The 16,505-nt window shown below is 42.1% G+C and overlaps 1 protein-coding gene across 1 annotated transcript in view; it reads left to right on the forward strand.

Annotated features, from left to right (window-relative positions):
* The window catches only part of CC2D2B (coiled-coil and C2 domain containing 2B), a 112,201-nt gene extending 96,927 nt beyond the window's left edge, over positions 1–15,274 (forward strand). The window contains 4 exon segments of the mRNA XM_067552887.1: positions 5,380–5,502; positions 6,415–6,473; positions 6,802–6,979; positions 13,974–15,274. Coding sequence (XP_067408988.1) covers positions 5,380–5,502; positions 6,415–6,473; positions 6,802–6,979; positions 13,974–14,162 — 549 coding nt within the window. The 3' untranslated portion in view covers positions 14,163–15,274.
* The last annotated feature ends 1,231 nt before the right edge of the window (positions 15,275–16,505 follow it).

Consider the following 16,505-nt stretch of genomic DNA (forward strand, 5'->3'; position numbering starts at 1 on the left):
CCTCCAATGCTTTATGTCCTTCAGCGGCCATACTGGGATTCTTGAGCTGCATATTGACAAGAATTCTCTCAAGCCCCTAGTCTTTCTCATGGGGACCACAGAAGAAGACATTCTCCTATACCATCTATTCCTCCTCCACTACCTCAAGTGCAGGAAACTTTTGATGAGCAGGAGGACAGGGCAGATGAGGACGCTACTCCACAGACAAATATTTTTCATCTTCTCTAGATGAGACAGTTATACCTCCCACACATTCTCTAGCTGATGATTTCAGACACTTCCAGGACTTAATGAAACACATTGCAGACTCTTTACAGATCTCTGTAAAGGAAGTCAGAAAGTCACCACATAAGCTCCTGGATATTCTTCAATGGACACCCTCTGCTTGAGTTGCCCAGCCAATCCCACCAAGACCATCCGGCAAACCCTGTTAATGATGCCACCAACATACAAATATGCAGATTAAAAAATATTATGTCCCAGCTAAGGATTCTGAATTTTTATTTCCGCATCCTGCACTCAACTCCCTGATTGTGGAGGTAATGAATGAATGTGACAGGCAATGCCACACAGAATTGACTCCTTACAATGAGGATCAAAAATGTCTTGATCTATTCAGCTATGAGTCCTACTCATCTGCAACACTTCATTTTAGGATCAGACTCTACCAGGCTCTCACTGCAAAATATATGTCTTTGTTCCACAGATTAGGACTACAGCTGAGCATCAAGAAATCCATTTTGCGACTGGTGCAAAGTATAGCGTTCATAGGGGCCTCCCTAGATGCAGTATCAGTCAGAGCTTTTTACCTTCTCATGGACAAGTTCATGACATTAACAAACCTTATATCAAAAGTTCAAATCAGTCTACAGACATCAACAAAAAATTGCCTTCAGTTACTCAGACTCATAGTAGCTTGTACCTTTGTGACTCAACATGCCATGTTATGCCTTCATTGCTTCTAGTTAGTGCTGGCTCAGAACAGAACAAACAGCCTGAAAAAGCTGGTGTTAGTGTCCCTCATCAAGTACAAGACTCTCAATTGGTGGAAAGGCCCCGGCAATGTCTGCATAGATGTTCCATTCATCCAACCTTCCCCTTCCGTCAGCATAACGACAGATGCATTTCTGATGGCTGCATTTAGGGATCCACACCGTTCAGGGCAAATGATCTGCCCAAGTGACACAGTTACTCTTCAGCCTCCTAGAGCTGAGGGCAGTCACGGGTGCCAGTATCCATTTCCTGCCTTTAAACAGGAACAGATCCATAAAAATCATGACAGACAATGTAGCCTGCATGTTTTATATCAAGGGGGTGTGCGTGCGTGCATGCGTGCGCCCTTCTCTTTGTCCAAAGCGATAAATTTACAAAGTTGGTGCATAACCAACTGCATCCTACTCTTGGTAGTTTAAACTCCTAGGAATACAAAATGCTATAAGTGATGATTTCAGCAGGCAGTTCTCCCAGAATCACAAATGGGAGTTGGACTTTCAGACTCTCAAGCACATTATTCTGACTTGTGGCATTCTAGAAGTGGATCTCTTTGCCAATGTTGCCAGCAGGAATTACAAACAATTTTGCTTGTGTGGGGGGGGGGGAGGGTATTAATAGGCCCTCCCTCAGTGGGGGAGATGCTTTACTTGTTCTGTGGACAAGGGGCCTTTTGTGTGCACTTCCTCCAATGCCTCTGATTTTGAAGGTGATAAACAAGATCAAGCAAGACAAAGCCAAAATCATATTAATAGTTCCAATATTCCACACAGGGCTGATTTGCCTAACCTGATTTGCCTTGCCGTTTATCTGACGATGAGCCTTCCATCCGTTCCCAGCTTCTCTCTCAAGATGCTGGGTTGACTCTCCATCCTAACCTGGGAATTCTTAGCCTCAAGGCTTGGTTACTTAATGATTCATAGGAATACAGACCTCCTGTTTAGCAGAGGTACAGCAGGTACGTTTAAATAATAAGAAAAAAGTCTACACAAAATACTTGCAAAAATTGAAAAGGTTTCCACACTGGTATAATCAATTCCAGGCCACAGGGCAGAACAGTCAATGGTCCCCACCACCCAGAAAGGGATGGCTGAAGTTTACAACCAGTGGTGGCGGGTGAAGCTTCCCTTCAGGAAAACTAGCTCTCCTGCCCATGGCCCCGACCACACTCCATCTCCACTTCACCCCCAGCCCCATCCCCTCCCCTGCTCAGCCTGCTCATCTCTGCATCCCTCCCCTACTCCCTGCTTGGTCCTCTTCCTCTCTTCCACACATCCCACTTCACCCTGGTGGTGAGCAAGGGCAAGGGGGCTGAGCAGGGATGGGGAGAGGAGGGATGCAGTGAGCAGCAGCAGGGGGATGAGCTGGGGAGGAAAAGAGGGACACGGGGTCTGAGCTGGGAGGAGGAATATGGTGGCGGGGAAGCCAAATGGGGAAGGGGGTGTGTGAAAAAGAGAAGGGGGTCTGAGTGAGGGGGAGGAGGGACACAGCAAGCAGTGGGGCCAAGATGCGGCAGTGAGCAGGGGAGGAGGTGGGGCCTGGGGCGGGGTGGGAGTGGAGTGGACGGGATCACAGGTGGAAGATGGGGGACAGGGAGCTAGCCTTCCTGAAGGGAAGCTTCTCCCACCACCTATGGCCTGGGCCCTTTTAAAATCGCTGGGCCCTTGGGCAATTGCCCCCTTTGCCTTCCTCGTTGGTGGGCCTCGATGTATTCAGTGATATCTTTCATCTATTTGTTCTTCACTCTCTGCTGTCCTTGACTGTCTACTGGAATTAAAAAAGTCAGGATTATATATGAGTTCCCACAGGGGTCCACCTGCTAGCTATAATAGCTTTTCTTTCCCTGGTTGAGGGATTTTCAGGGTTTGCTAATCCCACCACTGTGAGGTTCATTAAGGGATTAAGAAATCTTTTTCTTCACAGTAGAGAATCCTGTATGGGATTTAAACTTTGTACTCAGATGTCTTATGAAAACCCTTTCAAAGTAATGGCCATGTGTTCCCTCCTTCAGCTATCTATGAAAACAACCTTCTTGATGGCCATCACTTCTGCTAGAAGAGTTGAGGAACTGGAAGCTTTAATGGCAAACCCTCCCTTTACAGTAGTTTTCAAGAACAGTCTCATGTCCACTTCCAAAATTTTTACCGAAGTTATCATCTGAATTTCATATCAATTAGGTCATTTATTTCCCAATTTTCTTCCCAAAACCTCACCAGACCAGGGAAGATGCTGCCTTCCATATCCTAGATGTCAGGAGGGAGCTAGCCTTTTATTTGGACAGAACCAGATCATTCAGAAAATCTCCAAGACTGTTTGTGTCAATTGCTGATCAGTCCAAAGGATCAACAATCTCCATCCAGACACTCTCTAGGTCAGGGGTGGGCAAACTACAGCCTGCAAGCTGCATATGGCTCATCCGAGCTTTTAATCAGGCCCTCCAACTCAACCAGTGGTTGCAGCATGGCGGTGACCACTCTCTCTCCCAGTTCCACCCTTTACCCCCACCGCTCTCCCACCATGTGGGCCCAGTGGCACCCTGGCTGGAGTGCGGTAGCCGCTCACCCCTCCCTGCCTCACCCCTTCCCCCCTGCCCTTCTCCCACCACATGGGCTCAGTGGTGCCCTGACTGGAGTCGCTCCTGGCCCCAAGCAGTGCTGCATGGCGGCCCTCCCCCCACACAGCCTCACCTCTTCCCCCCCCTGTCCCTCTGTATGGCCCGTCATACAATTTCTATACGCAGATGAGGCCCTTAGGCCAAAAAGTTTGCCCATCCCTACTCTAGCTGGATTTTTTAATGTATTATTTCTTGCTATGAATCTGCTGATTTACAACCTCCGCCTATGGTACTGGCCCACTCCATGAGGTTACTTTCTACTTTTAGGGCATTACTCAAAAATGAGAACATTTTTAAGATTTGTAAAGCTGCAACTTAGTCTTCAGTACATATATTCTCTAAGAACTATGTGGTAGTTTCATTCTTCTAGATCAGATGCTGCTCTTGGGAATGCAGTTTTGTCTTTAATATTGGACTCAGCTCTGACGCTCCCTTTTGATTCATTAAAGATATCAGGTCTATTCCTTAGCTTGCTGCATGTGCATCTGGTGATGATTAATGCCTTTCTTCCTCCAGTGGAGAGTTGCTCAGTCTTTACCCATCCTCTAATCATGAAGTTTCTGAAAGGTCTCACCAGAACTTTCCTTCTGGTATTGAAACCAACACCTACTTGGGACCTTAATCTGGTACTGTCAACACTCATGAATCCCTCATGTGAACCTTTGGCCTTCTTTTCTTTCTCCATTTATCTATAAAAGTGGCTTTCCTGAAGGCAGTTACCTCCACCAGAAAAGTAGGTGAGTTTGGGGGACTTATGATGGATCTTCCCTACAGTTTCTTTAAGAGTATGGTGTCTTTGAAACTACACCCCAATTTCATCCCAAAGGTTCCCTCCAAATTCCACTTGAATTACACTCACCTGTTTTTTAACTCAAAATTATTTCCCCACAGAAACTCTCTAAATGGATCTCAGGTTGCATCTTGCATTGCTATGACTCCTCCGCCTTCGACTTGTTCCCCTACCGGAGAGCTGTAGAATGGCAACATGGGTTTCTGTGCATACTTTTACTAGACATTACACCCTAATACAGACACATTCTTTGGTACAGTGGTCCTGCAATTTGTGTTGCAGCATGGTACCTTGCACCCTCCTCCATGATGAATACTGCTTGGGAATCACCACAGTGGAATACCTATAGGAACCACTACTCAAATAAGAAAGGAAGGTTACTTATTTTACAGTAACTGGAGTTTTTTGAGATGTGAGGTCTCTGTGGGTATTCCATCACTCTCCCTTCTTCCCCTCTGTTTTGGATCCTTTCCTAAGGTGATTCGTAGTAGAGAAGGAGTTGGAGAGATGGTTGATCCACCTCTTATGCCCTTGGTTTGGAGCATGAGGAGGCTCAGGATGCAATTGCAGAACAACAGACACTGCTAGTGAAAAATCTTCTGGTCTCCGGCTCATGGAGTGCATATGCACCCACACATAGTGGAATACCAATAGGGACCACACCTCTCAAAGAACTACAGTTACTGTAAGATAAGTAATCTACCTTTTCCCTTTGACTTCTTTGGGAGTTCCCCATATGGATGACTTGCCTATGTTTTTATTAGTAAAATGTTAGCCAAAACGACAGGTATTTAAGCCTGATCCTCTTCAGTTGGCAGTACAAGTGCAATTGCTTCCCTCCATCACCCTATATAATGGCATTTCTCTGACTGATCATATACTTGTATTGGTATTAAGGAAAACATTTCAAAATACATTTAACATCTTTTAATTTAAAACAACTTTTGTAGATTGATTGCCACATTTTATGCTAATGTTTTAATAGGTCTGGTTCAATACACAACAAAACAGTTCACCAATGTGTGTGAGTTTTGACATTTCAAAGGAAGGTTTATGGAGACAATTTCTACCGTACAATTTTCAACACATAAAATCACAAACTGTACAGGTAACTCCTGCCATTTTCAAAGTTTATCTCGCTCATATAAATTATAGTAATAAATTTAAATTGAAATTACATTTATAATTATAGTAAATAAAGTTAATAAATTGCTGTAACAAGCTGGTAGTAATTGCTTGAATACCCCACGACTATAAGCAGTTGTAAATCCTGCTGGGAAAAGGTTAAGTGGGTTGGCTATGCTAATTTAGAGGCAGGTGACTAGTTACTTCATCTGGATATAATGGATTTGTGAGTGACTTTTGAGGAAAGGATCTAGGATTCTAGAGTGTGTGTTAAGAAGTCCTGAAGGAGCAGCCAAGCCTGCAGAAAAGGTTTGAGCTGAACCTTGTCACCTTACTGTTATAAAAGCTAAATAAAGTGGTTTGGGAAAGGCGCCTGCTTAAGTTGCCAACTCTGTTTTCACTAAGATAGTAAAAGTTAGTGGGCAGATAACTGATTACTACTGAGGACCACACAGTGTGTATTAGGGGTTGTGGGAAGTCTGTGTGTGCGTGCCAGGGTGTCATAAAGCTCATCTTTGCACTGCCTTGATTATGGGGTTGTTATGTGTAAGAACAATCTTCAGGCATAAATTATAGCAACCTGAGAATTGGTCTAATAGACATGGCTGTTAACAGCCCCAGTGGGGCCAAAAGCATAGCTCGGGATTGGAGCAGTGTGCGCGTATCCTTACCAAGGCCCCTTCCCTCCACCCGTGCCCCCTGTGGCAGCAGCAGGGAGGTTGGGTAGTATAGGAGCCTCTGGGAGACTGGGATGATCCTTGGGGGGCCAACTGTGCTAACTCTATGCACGTTTTACTGACAGTGTGATGCAAAGTAGCTGCACTTCATTTGAGGTACTGGCCAAATGTCTTGTTATGTCTTAGATGTATATTTGATAGGATGTTCTCTCTTTCAGCCAAAAGAAATACTCTACTCCCCTACTAATGGAAGCATGGTGGAAGAACTACAGAACAGGTAGGGATCTTTTTGAATACTAAAAGCATGTAGCCATAATGAAAGTTGGAGGTGCTCAGCTTCTTGGGAAATTAGGTCAACAGTCTCTACCACAACTTCTTAGGTCAACTTCTCTACCACAAATTTATCTTTTCAGAATGGCCTGCTGGAAGAACTGCCTGAAGTAAATATTAATTCTCTGCATACTAGCCATGTTTAGGTAAAATAAGCGTTAAAGTTTTAGGGCTAGATCATAAAAAAAAAAAGCTTTAAACTTTCATGGGGAATTTTGTTAAATTTAAGTAATGAAACATGATTATTTATAAACATTTTGTAATTTTCATCACAGAATCGAAAAGATCTTAAAAAATAAAATGATGGAATGGCGATTTCAGCAACCAACTCGGTGGCATCGACAGTGTACTGCTCTTCTACGACAAATTCTTCCTAAACTAGAATTAAGAAATAGGAACTTTGTTACAGACAAAGAAGAAAGTGAATTGGAAAGTTTACTGGAACATTATTGGGTTAGTATTTACATTATAAACAATTTCATTTTATAATTTAAATTATGGACAATATTAAGAAAAATGAATTTACGTCTATAAAGGTAAAAAATGTGAGTATGTATAGTATAAGGAAGGTAATGTGTATAAATAGCTGCAGCACTGAGTGCAGAAGCTCACTCATGATCAAACATCTTTTAATACTGGTTTATTTTAAAAGCAGTCAGATTATGAGTAAGGAAATAAAAATGACTAGCTCTATAAAAAAGAAACAAAAGTAACTTTAAAATGCTCAAAATAAGAACCACAGACTCAGATTTCTCCATTTATAATGTTAACGTAGAATATATAAAAAAGCTTTTTCCAGAATGCAACTTCTAATAGATCTCACATTTGGAGATTATTTTCTGATATTTCTTTTCATAATTTCACCCTTCTGGATACATGTGTTAGAACAACAAAGACTATTTATTTCCCTTCTTACTGTTTACGTCTTTCAGATATGTTAAGGTGGTTTTTTAGGTTCCCACTCCTTAGTCATCATTTAGATGGATTGTACTAATTAGGCTTCTTCAAGTGATGATCCCTATGTGTATTTCACATGTGTGTGAGCATGTGCACCATGCGCCTAAGTCCAGAAGTGTTTCTTAGCAGTGTCCGTTGACCCACATAAGCGTAGTGTCTCCTCTCATGCTCCCAGATGAGGGTATAAGAGGTAGTGCAGATCGACGCCTCTCCAGTTCCCTTACCACCGCATGGCCTGAGTCAGAACACCTGTTCCTTCACACTCTTAGTTTGCTAAGACCGTGACTTACTTTGTACATAGTTTGTAAATAGTTTGTCTCAGTGATAGTTAGATAAGTTAAGTTTTAGTGTAATAAGTGTAGTAATTCTCTTCCCTGGTTGGGAACCACATGCCCAAGATTCCAGGCTTCAAAAACTGTTTCCTGCCCGTGGTCCTTTTCTGTGAGCGACAAGCACCAGCGATGCCTCTACTGCCTGGGCAAAGGCACACATTGCAGCGCACTGCACCATCTGTAAGTTCTTCCTGCCCAGGAGTAGGGAAACCTGCAAGTTCTGCCTTCACAAATATCTGATGGAGGAGGTAATGAGGCCTTGAGCACATTCAGATCCCAGCCCGGAGACCCCCCGGTACAGTGGCCACCACCGGCAGTGAGCACCTGTCCGAGCACTGTGCATGCTTCGGTACTGGTGGTGCCGAAGGCTAAGGACAAGTTCTGATACAAGAACAAAAAACACTCTCACAGGCATAAGAACAGGACCCCGCAGCGGGTTGCTCTCAAGCACAGCATTTTCTCCTCAAGCTAAGCCAGGTCAAGTGAGATATTGCACATGGATCCAGCCAAATCGGCACCCAAGATTCCCTGTATGGCATGGGCCCAAGCCAGGCACAAACGGGATCCGACAGTACCAGTGGTCCTCTCAGCACCAAACATCCAGAACGTTCACCAGCGCGCACACACCACCAGTTGCTCCACTGGTCCGCATGCGCCTGCCAGATCGACCAGCCTCACAGACACTGCTAGGCCTCTCCAGCATCTCCATTGGTGCTCCATGGACCCCTTGCCTCTTGGAGAAGTTCTTGGCAGTGAAGAAGTTAATCTTCCTATATCCACAGTCTCCCCTTCCCTCCAGCCCTCCACTCACCCGTGACAACCCTACCCCTGAGGATGAACCTACAGAAGAGGTCTGGTACTGTTTTCCCTGTTGCCTGCTGCATCTGATGGGACCCCTCTTTTTGGTCACACTGGGGATACTGGAATCCCTACCACAGATGCCACGCATTCTACCAGTCATCCTCTGTACACTCACTGGCACCGTCACTTTATGAAGAAGAGAAGGACATTGAACCGGTACTTCAGGCTCCACCCGTCTTGACTGGAGCATCCTCATCGCTGGATGAGGTGATCATTCCCCTCCCACTCGGTACTGGACAATCACTGACAATACGAGGACCCGTTGCAGAGAGTAGTGGTGAACCTGGGAATCCCATTGGAGGAGGTTCAGGACCCAAAACATTGACTCCTGAACATCAACCCCAAGGACCATCCAAGGTGGCCCTCCCACCTGGAACCAGTGAGGGCGGTGTGGCACACACTGCCCTCATGTGCCCCCATATCTGAGCGGGTGGAGAGAAGATACTTTGTGCTAGATAAGAGGGTGGATTTCCTATTCACCCACCCACACCTCATCTCCCTGGTTATCCAAATGGCTGTGGAATGGGCAAGGCAGCAACCACAGAAGTCCACTCCTCTGGACAAGACGGCTAAGAGACTGGACCTGCTGGGCAGCAAAGTCTATTCTTCCACAGGACTACAATTCCATGTTGCCAACTGCCAGGCTTTGCTAGCCAAGTATGACTTTAACAACTACAATAGGTTAGCAGAGTTCACGGACAAGCTCCTGTTGGAACACCAGGAACAATTCCAGGTGCTGATAAACGAGGGGAGGATGGTCGCTAAGTTGGGCCTCTAGGCAGCAGTGGATGCAGCCAACACATCCTCTCAGTCTTTGGATACCAGAGAAGTTATGAGAAGGGACTTGTGGTACAATCTTCCGGCTTCCCTATGGAGGTCCAAAATACAATCGAGGACCTCTCTTTTGGTGAGAACAAACTGTTTAACGATAAGACGGACAAATCCCTCCATTCTTTTAAGGATTCCAGATTGACGCTTTGGTCTTTTGGCATATGTACTCTGGCCCCTAAATGCAGACAGCTGAAACAATCCTTCCACCCACACCCACACACTCCCTACCCAGACAACTATCAGCACCAGCAGGAGCACCCATGTCGATGGCAGTGATCTCAGCGGCCTAGCTTCCCAATGGAGACCATATAGACTATAGGGTCATTGTTCCCAGGTCCATGCTGTCTTCCCTTATATGGTGGTCCAATCTTTCCAAGATAATGATCAGCAGCCCCTTTGCTCCTCCTTGGCCTTTCACCTGCAAAGAACAAAACCAATCTGATGTTCCCAAGACTATTTGTTGCTATAGCAGAAAGAATCTGGGGACACGCCATCTCCCTTTAGAGAATCTCCAAATGTATCTCTGGCTGCATTCTACTCTGTTGTCACCTATTGAACCTTCTCTCTCCTCAGGGTAAGAGCTCATTCCACAAGAGCACAAGCAACCACTATGACATCATTTCAGGAAGTGCCCCTCCCTTGATATCTGTGAAGTGGCGACATAGGCCTATGTTCACACATTTGCAAGATATTATGCCCTGGTGCAAGACTCTTCTCTTGACGCCTCCTTTACAATGGTGGTTCTCTGCTCACCTCTACCATCTACATCCTTGCACCCTGCTCCTACTTAAGTCCTGCTTGTCAGTCACCCACAGTGGAATACAATAGGGACCATCATTCAGAAGAGAAGAAGAGTAACTTACTGACCTGTAACTGGAAGTTGTTCAAGATGTGTGGTTCTTATCTGTATTCCTCTACCTGCTCTCCTTCCCTTCTGCTTTAATCTTCTCTGATTCATGGTAGAGAAAGAACTGGAGAGATGGTCAATCTGCCCTACCTTTTATCCTCTCAGTCAGAGGCACGAGGTGAGCCAGGGTGCATGTGCGGACCAACTGACACTACTTTCAAGTTCTCTGGCTCCGGGTGCATGCGTAAACCCACAGTGGAATACAGATAGGGACTACACATCTCAAAGAACCTCCAGTTACACATCAATAACTTCCTCTTTTCTCTCCCATTTGTAACCCACAGAGGACCAAAGGGGAAAGGTCAGTCTGTCCCAGCTCCAGTGGTACCAAAACCCACTTTCTTTGAGGGAAAAACTCTGTGGGAGGCTATTTGGCTCAATTCAACATTATAGCTCAAATGAGTGGGTGGAAAGATGGACAGAAAGGGGGGTTACTAGCAGCCAACAAGGGTAGCTCAGTTCTGATGCTTCTGTAGAACTTATCCCCAGAAAAGAGACTGAGTTATCTGTACCTGGTACAAGCTCTCAACATGGTTTGGAGCTTGAATCTGAGCTGGCCAGGGCACAACTATGAGGTAGAAGGAGAGGAAAGGAGGAAACCCCACCTGAACTGTCAGAGGACTTGTGGAGACTTTGTGTTCCTGGCATATTGGATACCACCAAGATATTCGAGGATAGACTGTCAATGGACCAATTAATAGATACTGAACTGAACTTGGACTTGCACTCTGAATTTTGACTAGTCACTCAGGTCAAAAAGGGGCAACAGGCTCATAGTCATCAGGTAATTGACTAATATGCTCAGGTCTTTCTTCTCCTCTATTGTTTCCAGCTGAAGACCTCTTCCCCAGAGCTTACAGCAGAAATCCTTGTTCTCAACTGCACCACCTTGCACTTTGTACTATTAAATTTCATCCCATTTTTATTACCACAGTCCTCAAGGTCATCCATTTCCTCCTGTATAAAATTCCAGTCCTCCTCTGTAATGATGATGCCTCTCAACTTTGTGTCATCAGCAAATTTCACTAACACACCCTGACTTTTTGTGCCAATGTCATAATGAAAATATTAAATAAAATGAGTCCCAAGACCAATCCTTGAGGAACTTCACTAGTAACCTCCCTCCAATCTGCTAGTTTTCCTTTCAGCACAATCTGTTCTTTGAGTGTCTGCACATGTCTATTCCACTTTAGGTCTGTATGCACCAGTGCCAGAGACCTTTCTCCCATAGTGTATCTATAAAGGCAGCACATGTGCCTTCCACAAACTTGTGCTGCTTGCCAAGACCATAAAGGAGCAGAGCTGCCCCAGCCCCCCACAGTTCCTTCTCACCATCCTTCATTGGTGGTCAGAGCAAATGTTAACTCCTCACACCTTCCCTTTGCTTTAAAGACCTTTCTAAAGTTTTATTTTGTAAATAGCTAGTTTAAAAGTTGTCTAGTTAATAGTTAGTTAGCAGACTCTGCACTCTAACTCTCAGTCAGCATCTAACTGCCTGGATGGCTCAGCGGTTTAATCATCAGGAGTCTGCCTCTTCTGCTGCGATGCAAAATGTTCTTTTGAATAGCAGGAAATTGTCTACCAGGTATGCATGCCTTATGAAATGGAAATGGTTCTCTATTTGGTCCCATCAGGAAATACTTCTCCTTTCTGGGCTCCTATCCAGTTTATCCTAGACTACTTGCTCACCTAAAAGAGAGAGGCTTGTCAATTAGCTCACTGAGGCTACACCTAGCTGCTGTCTCAGAGTTTCATGCTGTTACCTCATCTTAGGAGGATTACAGAGCTCGGGGAGCTCATGGCTGACCCTCTGTACACTATATTTACAAGGACAAAGAGGCTTTGCATCCTTACCCCAAATTTCTTACCAAAGTGGTTTCAGATTTTCATTTGAATCAGACTATTTATTTACCAATTTTCTTTCCGATACCCCACTCTCACAAGGATAAAGAGACACTATAAGTACCTTGGATATTCAAAGAGCATTACCTTTTATATGTGGATAGAACTAAGGAGTTTTGGTTATCTATGTACTTGTTTGTTTTAAGTGCTGACTAACTGAAAGGGGAAACCACTTACCTCTCAAAGGATCTCTTCTTGGATTTCTGCCTCTATTTGTTTATGCTATGCTATTGCTAACGTACCTGTTCCTCACAGACTATTAACTCTCTCTACAACGACTCATGCATCTTCAGCAGCTTTTCTGGGTCATCTTCGTGTTACTGACATCTGCAGGACTGCTACTTGGTCTTTGATCCATAAGTTCACCTCTTACTGCGCTGTTTTCCTGACCTCCAAAGATGATGCTAAGTTTGGGAGATAAGCATTACAGTCCTTTGTTTAGATAGGTTCTGATATCCTCCTCCATCAGAAACTGCTTGTTAGTCACCTAAAGTGGAATGGACATGTATAAACACTTGAAGAAAAAATGGTTATATACAAGTTCTGTAACTGTTCTTAAAGATTTTTACATCTCTCCATTCCACAAGCTGCCCTCCTTCCCCTCCACATCAGATTCACTGCTTATACTACCTACCTGTGTGAAGGACCTGAGGAGGGTAAGGACAGCACCACCTCTTTATGCTCTTGGCAAATAGCATGAATGTGTGGGGGAGTACATGCACTGTCCCGACGGGTACTGCTATGGTGAAAAGTTCTCCAGCTTCGGTGCACTGGCACTAACTCACCTAAAGTGGAATGGACATTTGCAACACCTCTCTAAGAACAATAGTTACAGAAAACTATGTAATCATTTTTTTGTCATTTCCCTGTTAGTAAGTTCTTTGGCCATCTTACAGTGCGTGTATTAACTCCCATCTTCTCTATCTTAACTAATAATTTCCCAGGTGGTATACTATATCAAATGTTTTATTGACATCCAGATAGATTAGATCTGTTGCATTTCCCTTGTCTCAAAAAGCAGTTATCTTCTACTGTATTTCCCTTGCCTACAGCTAATACATGCCTGAAACAGATAATAAGACGTATGTAGATAAATTCTGTACTTGGCTTGTACAATTAATTGCTGATTGATATTAATTGCTTACTTTTCATGTATACTGACAAAACTTTTAACTTGGATGTTCTGAATGAAATCCTGGCCACATTGAAGTCAATGGCAAATCTCCCATGGGCTTCAGTGGAGCCAAGATTTCATTCTCTCAGCTTATCACGGCAAATAAGTACAAAGAAAGAACCATTTTTATTTTTCTAAAAGTTTCTTAATGCAGTGCACTGCATTTTTACAGTATGTTGTTTTGTAATATGATACAAGAATACACAATGTAATCTTTATGTTGAATCAGTAGCTCAAAGCTAAAATACATTTCTGATAAATGGGAGGTTGGTTACTTAATAACAAGACAACTTGATGGCACTCATAAGAGAATTATCAAATGCTTCATTTCAAGTTCAGACAAATGCATATACCATATAGAGTTTTTGATATGTGAACATGTTTTTAACCATAAAGCTATTATGAATAAAAGTGTAGCATTTAGTTTTTCATAAAATAATATTTTCAAACTGTACTTATAGTTGCAATCCTATGTTTTTCCAGGTGACAGGATACCCTATCCAGATGCCATACATAGATTTACCATCAATAAGCGAGGCTGTGTATCAAACTGGCATTCATTCTTCAGAAATCCCCAACACAGAATTTGCTCTTGCTGTGTATATTCATCCATACCCAAACAACATTTTATCTGTATGGATCTACTTAGTTTCTTTAGTCCGTCATCAGTAAAGTGTTGATTTCAATTAGAATTAAATTAAGTTATTACTTGTTACCTCTCTTGGTTTAAGATGGTCAGTTAGGCATGAGAACTGGGATATGAGAAGCTAGTTTTATATCACAAGAGGTAAGCCAGTATTATTTATTGTACATTATTAGAATCTTATTGTTAATGTACAGATATTGTAGCTTTAAAAAATCCTAATTAGATCCATTGATCTATTATAAATGGGCCTTATCACTTTTGTGAATTTCCCAATGATCTGAGACCAGCATTAAACAACTACTATAAATCATTAGAATGTATAATACTTAGTGTCCAGAAAAGTTGCTTAAATGATTTCTTGGGGAGTAGAGAGGAAAGCCTTTGAGGAAAGGTCTTAATGGGTTGTTTTATGAAAGTATTAGAACTTAGTGTCTTGCTGCCTCAACAGGGTGAATTTCAAATATTCTAATAACACGTAATCGATGCCATTAGCTACATAGGGTGCTAGAGAATATTGTGGAACACACATTAATGTTTGACTGGTAAAGAGATAGAAGCTCACAATGGTGAATGTGAAAGTTGTGTAATAAAATTCAAGTCTGCAACTTTAATTTCTAGAAGGGTTCCTAAGTCTTAAGGCATTGTCCTAATCCTTTGAAATCATTGGGAACAGGAACAGATCCTTAATGTCACTGCTAACGAAGTTTGCTTTGTGTGTTATGGTTTATATTCCTTTAATTTTCAGTTGTAAGGTTTTTTGGAATGATTAATTGCAAATATTTGTGTCAAGCAGTGTTATGAAAATCCTTACTTTCCTTTAGCAGAATGTTTACATTGTTTAATTTTAAAAAATTGTATGAGTTTAACTTTAGAATACAACATTTAACTGTAAACAATATGATTGCATTCAATATACTACTTCATTACAGGGAGACACTAAAAAGCATAAAGCAAAGCTGTCAAATATATAAATATTTTTATTATAAACTTTAAAAAACCATTAAGGTTTATTAATGTTATTTGATATAGAATATTAAAATATAAAATAAAATAATGCATACTACATTAATATTCATTATGAATATTAAAATATTTATCAACACATTAGAAAATGCCATTATTGATGCCACTTAAGACAATGTGGAAATAAAATAGTACACTGATAACTGGGTTTTGAAGTTTGGTTATTGTCAGATTAGGCCCTTGCTTACTTTGCATCCTCTGTGTATTCAGGGTCATATCTATGCCTGGCAAAGCTAATACATCACTGGAAGAGCTAGATTATTTTCCAGCTTGTACATAATCAACAGAATTGTTGACTAGGTTCCATTTGCAAATTGTTGGTGATGTGTCAGCCAGCAAGAATCCAGTTTAACTTTTAAGCTTCCAGGCCGAATTTGCAGCCCTGGCAGCTAGGAAAACAACCTTTTCACTTACAAAAAGCAAATTGATATGGACTTTTGGAGGTCATTGGAGACAATAAATGTGAAACTCCACTTTATACTTTTACACGCACTGATGAAATTTCAGAGTTGAACTGCACTTTAAAGGGGAAGGCTGAAACTTTGGATGATATAAGTCAAACTGCAGTGTTATCTTGCAGCCAATAGTCTCTGAGGTCCTAAATAATCATAAGTCTTCATGAAACTCTGTGTCCTTGGGACCCAGATGCAGTTCCTAGTCCCTAACTATTTCAATATCAGTTGAGAAGCATGTCCAAAAAATTCCAAGAAATAGGTGTAATTCATATTTAGTAATGGTATTTGAAGGACAATGGGTTCAGGCACATACATCATTTGTCCATTGTTTTAATTTCCCATCCTTTGTGTGGTATTTTATGTTCCTGTGCAGTGAAACCATTTATGTACCTCTAAATCCACATCACATTGTACATTCTAGCTCTATCATAAAACTAACATAATATTGTGATAATGGATACCTTATAAATGCAAGTAATCAGATAATAATGATTTTAATTTTAAGGTTCTTTTATGATTATTATGCAAGAACTACACTTCATTCACCGCTTTATTTTTCTATATACATATAATACAATATTTCAGTTTTCAGAACTTATTATCTAGCTGCTTTTCATTGCAAATGTTTCTCTGACAGTTGAAGAACTTAGAAAAGAGCTGAGATCTAGTTTAATGAAGAAGATGGAGTAGAAGGTTTGAGCTTTATGTGCCAGACATATTGGATTCCATATCAGGAATTTTGATTTTATAGGATAAACTACAGCACGTTAACTAAATAAGTTTGAAGTTTGGGCAAAAAGTTCGGTGCCTAATGAACCAGTTGAATTTTCTGTGTACAATCACATTCTTAAAGAAAAAGTTTTGCTGGCATTCAGCAGAATCTAGGATAAA

The sequence above is a fragment of the Emydura macquarii genome, unplaced genomic scaffold, assembly GCF_026122565.2.
Source record: "Emydura macquarii macquarii isolate MOO-44397 ecotype Brisbane River unplaced genomic scaffold, CSIRO-AGI_Emac_v2 contig_1390, whole genome shotgun sequence".
Classification (NCBI taxonomy): Eukaryota; Metazoa; Chordata; order Testudines; family Chelidae; genus Emydura; species Emydura macquarii.